The 4336-nt window shown below is 38.5% G+C and overlaps 1 protein-coding gene across 1 annotated transcript; it reads left to right on the top strand.

Moving 5' to 3' along the window:
* Positions 1-303: 303 nt before the first annotated feature.
* LOC104963982 (cyclic AMP-dependent transcription factor ATF-6 alpha-like) lies at positions 304-2998 on the top strand. The gene is made up of 3 exons (XM_010792685.1): positions 304-412; positions 1748-1812; positions 2802-2998. Exons 1-3 carry the CDS (start codon positions 374-376, stop codon positions 2965-2967), a joined length of 270 nt encoding a protein of 89 aa, XP_010790987.1. The 5' UTR covers positions 304-373; the 3' UTR covers positions 2968-2998.
* The last annotated feature ends 1338 nt before the right edge of the window (positions 2999-4336 follow it).

A 4336-nucleotide genomic window follows, 5' to 3' on the forward strand; every position in this document is an offset into this window, starting at 1 on the left:
GAATCAGCACTTTAGAAACAGGGCTGAAACAGAGGGGATTATGGGTAATGCTGCAATGATCTGTTTGGTGTTTGGAGCCAAACACTTCAGAAACATGCTTCGTATATATAGATATGAGACCTATAATATATTGATGAAAAACAGTATAATAGGGGACCTTTAATGTACCGCCTACTTTTCTCCTTTCTACATAAAACAGAATCTCCATAAAACACATCTAAAGACCACAAAAATGCTTAAATGTGACTACATTTTAATTTACCGGTAATTTAAAATGTAAAAACAAATCTGATTCCTGTTGATTGACAGGCTGGCCCATGAGTTGCGGGGCTGGGTCCACCGTCATGAAGTGCAGCAGACCAAATCCAGACGCATGAGTAACGGCAATCACAAACCCACAAGGACCATTCTGGTAAGTCGCAGCATGTTTTCAAAAACAAGGAAAACATGTCTAATGGGCCGTGCTAGAATGTTCAGTGTTCTGCTCCCGCTGTATTTCAGGGCCACATACAGTAAAGGATGGTATTTGTCAAAACCAAAGCTGCTCTTTCACCACTGTTTCACCTCCTCTCACACCTTCCCCTTTTGCTGCCTCTCATTTCTCTCCACCGGGCCGGGTTTAATCCGGCAGCCATGAGAAAGTAAACACAGCACTTAGAGGGGCGCTGTAGGATTAGTGCCCCCTGCTCCTTTTTTCCATCATTTTTTCAAAGTTTGTCACAGTGGGGCTAATCCACTGGGAGCTGCCAAGTTCGTATATAGCCATTCTTCATTTTGACTTTAAATCAAGGTTCAAGGCTTTTATTGGTCATACGAACATAGCTACAGTGTAGTTATGACGATGAAAATCTTAGGTCACAGGCTCCTCCAACAGTGCCAACACACACAATAAAACTGAATTTAAAAAAAAAAAAAAAAATGTGCTAGTAAATACAAAAAGCAAAATAGTACGAAATAGTGTAATAAGAGTCTATATACAAGTTATTTGAATATGATATATTAGATAAATAATTTCTAAGTAGCGGCCAGATTAAAGGTGGGGTAGGTACATTTGAGAAACCGGCACGAGATACACTTTTTGTTATATTCCATGGAATGCTCTTAACATCCTGATAGCAAAGAATATCTGAAGTGCTTTGACAAAAAATCCATACAAAAATATCATCTATGGAAGCCGTAGTACTGTAAAAAGCACGACCAATCATCTGAGCCGGCCTACTAGTAGGCAAACTTATCTCGTGCCCTCGGATTGGTCATGTGCGCGTTCGTGTGTGTTGGAGGAGGGGCTCTGTAAGGAAGTGGCAGATTTTTTCCGGCTGTGTATTTTCAAATTCTAGCGCACTCGAGCTGGTTTCTCCAAAATGACATACCCCACCTTTAATGTTATGGATAGCACATACAATACATAGGAAGGTGTGTTTATTTCTCACCTGTTTTGAGCTGTTCAAGCCCCACACACATATGTCTATTTCAATTCATATAACTTTATTTTATATATTTTGTGTTTCTGTTTGATTGAATTGTTCTACATGCAAGTTTAAGCTTACACTAGATGGGATTCATTAGGAGGAAACTGGACTCAGGACTGGAATGTGTGTGCTGATTTCTAGATAATGTGAAATAATGGTTGATCGTAATGAGTATGTGTTTAAGTGTTTGACAGCCTTGCCAGCAGTGTATCCTGCTGTAATGGTTAGTTGATGCAAATAAAGACTTTAAAGCTCATTCTTTCTCTTTTTTCCATCAGAAAACAGAGAATAAGGAGGATGCCCAGACTTTGACCGTCCGATACACAGATACTCCCGAGGAAAAGTGAGTACAGGCCTGTTTCAAAGTGTCAGATCCACACAAGTAAACACATTTTCAGGTTTAAATGTCTTTTTACAATCATTTCCATTCGATTTTAAAGCTGCATTAGGCATGTATAGACATGTAGAAGGCAGAACACGCTGTAGATCCATCAAGATAAATACAGTCACTGCTGTTTGTGTGGTGAACCAACAATGTGTTGTAAACTAAAACAGTGAGTTAAGGCTTGTTTAAAAAATGCTGACTGTAGTGTTTATTGTCAACAGGGTACACCAAAAAAGATTATGTAAAGCAACTGTAGACACAACAAACTGTGTGTTTCATTGTTTTAACATTTTATTTGAGCAAAGCGGCTCTTTGAGGGGAACTGCTTATGGGAAAAACATTTCTGGCTGAATTTCCTCCCTTTTTGGCTTTCTTCAGTTTTTACAATCGGTAAATCAAATCTACAGAACAAAAGAGCAACAACTAGTTCAGGCAGGGGCGCCAGTTGGTCAGGATGGAAATGGAAATATCTAGATTTTGAGCAATTAAGCAGTTAGATTTTTTATATTTAGGCCACAACGTTTGTGAAACAGGCGACACAGACTACTGTACAGCTTAAAAAATAATTAACGTTTGGTTTCACAATATCTGAAGAAAATTAGACTAAAAAACAATAACATTAGTAATGCTATCAGCCTTTAACTTTTTTCTTGTGTGTTTTATCAATTTTTTGGCAAATGAATCACACATTTCAGGAACCTAGAGAGCACTGACTTGTTATATGTGGATAATTATTATTCCATCCTGAATAATCTTGTAGGCAGTGTGTCTGTATTGGGGATAAACAAACAGACACATCTGATATCTGAAACACTTCTCTGGCACATAACATTGATTATCAGCACTTTATCCAGATGAGTACACGTCAATCTTTTCTCCCCAATTTGTAATATATTTCTATTTCTTTGAGGTGTTTCTCATATTTTTCTGTTATTTCTAATCAACAGGAACCCTGGCAACGAGCTGCAGGTTTACTACGCTCCTCACCACACATACAGCGACTTCTTCGACGAGCTGAACCGTCGCGGCGACACTTTCTACGTGGTGTCTTTCCGCAGGGTGAGTTTCTACTTCACAAAATACACAGATCTGAGAGAACTAACAAGGCATTAGCTTCAGCATAAAGTACAATTTAAGAAGGTTTTTAGTGTAAGTTTTCACAACTCCACACTATTCAATATGTGTCTGTCATCGCATTTCTACTTCCAAACTGGCCATACTAAGCAAAAAGTGAATTATAAACAGTGTAACTTATGAATCATTAGTAATATAATGTAATAGGTTTGTTTTCCACCAGAGGTCTGATTTGAAGGTGGGGGTGGGGGAGGGGATGAAACTCACTCGCCCAAGGGTGTAACTGCACCTCTGCAGTCCCGTTTCCTTGATCAATTTGTAATCATCAAGAACATGTTTTATATTTCGAGGCAAAGCAATATGTCAAACTCAATCTACTCGCTCTTTATTCATTTTTCAATGTTTCCACATTTGAGACTCACGGTATGTTTCTAATTTTCCACCTCGGTATGATTAATCCTGGACATCATCAAATCAGTTTATTGAGCTTTTGCTATCATGAACAAAAAAACACTTTCACTCCAAGAGAACAAGTTGTACCCATTATAGTTTGTGTTTCATCATCCTGGGAAGCTGCTGCTCCAAATGTGTCCCAGTTAACATTTACCTAACAGTTTGTACAAATGTAGAATAAGTATGTGTTACTTTAAAACATTTGGATAGTGTTCCTAAGAGCTCATATCCCACTCAACACCTCTGGGTGATGTTAAGCCTTAAATCCTCAGGATTACTACGGGAGTGTTGGAGCATGGGGTCAAAGTTCAGGACCCCTCGTCACAAAGCAAGTCACAAAGGTCTGGCTCTGGGTTGGCATGGCGACAGCAGCGACAATGATCACAATGGAGAGGGGGCGTCTGCAGGTCAAGTGACCGCCCGTCCGTTTCCAGCAGCTTTGTGTTGCATAAAGCAGGGAGGTGGTTCAGAAAGTGTAACACTACAGGGCTAAAACACTCGGATACATTGACTTTTATTCAAAATATTTAAATATAAAAGTCATTCCAGGGGCTGATCCTCACCGACTTAAGATGTTGCTTTAATGAATCACCCAGATATAGGGATGCTTCCACACGTTAATCTTGAATCAGGTGTTGTCAAAATTGTAACATAAACTAAAAAGGATAAAAACACTGGAACCTAAAAAATAAAACCTTTTTGTTTAATATTTTTTTGGTTGAATCACAATTATTTTTTTTTGATTACTTTGATATACGATACGATATATTTTATTGTCCCCGTAAGGAAATTTGTTCTGGACTCCGTCTGCAGTTGCGCATACATGTACATATACAAACAAAATAAACGTTCAAATACATACACATATCATCACTCATACACCGTTTGAACAAACACAATACACAGACGCACATACTGACAATGGTCAACATTTAAAAGCCAAAGTCAATGTCTT

The sequence above is a fragment of the Notothenia coriiceps genome, unplaced genomic scaffold (assembly GCF_000735185.1).
Source record: "Notothenia coriiceps isolate Sejong01 unplaced genomic scaffold, NC01 NC01_scaffold00001829, whole genome shotgun sequence".
In the NCBI taxonomy this organism is placed as follows: Eukaryota; Metazoa; Chordata; class Actinopteri; order Perciformes; family Nototheniidae; genus Notothenia; species Notothenia coriiceps.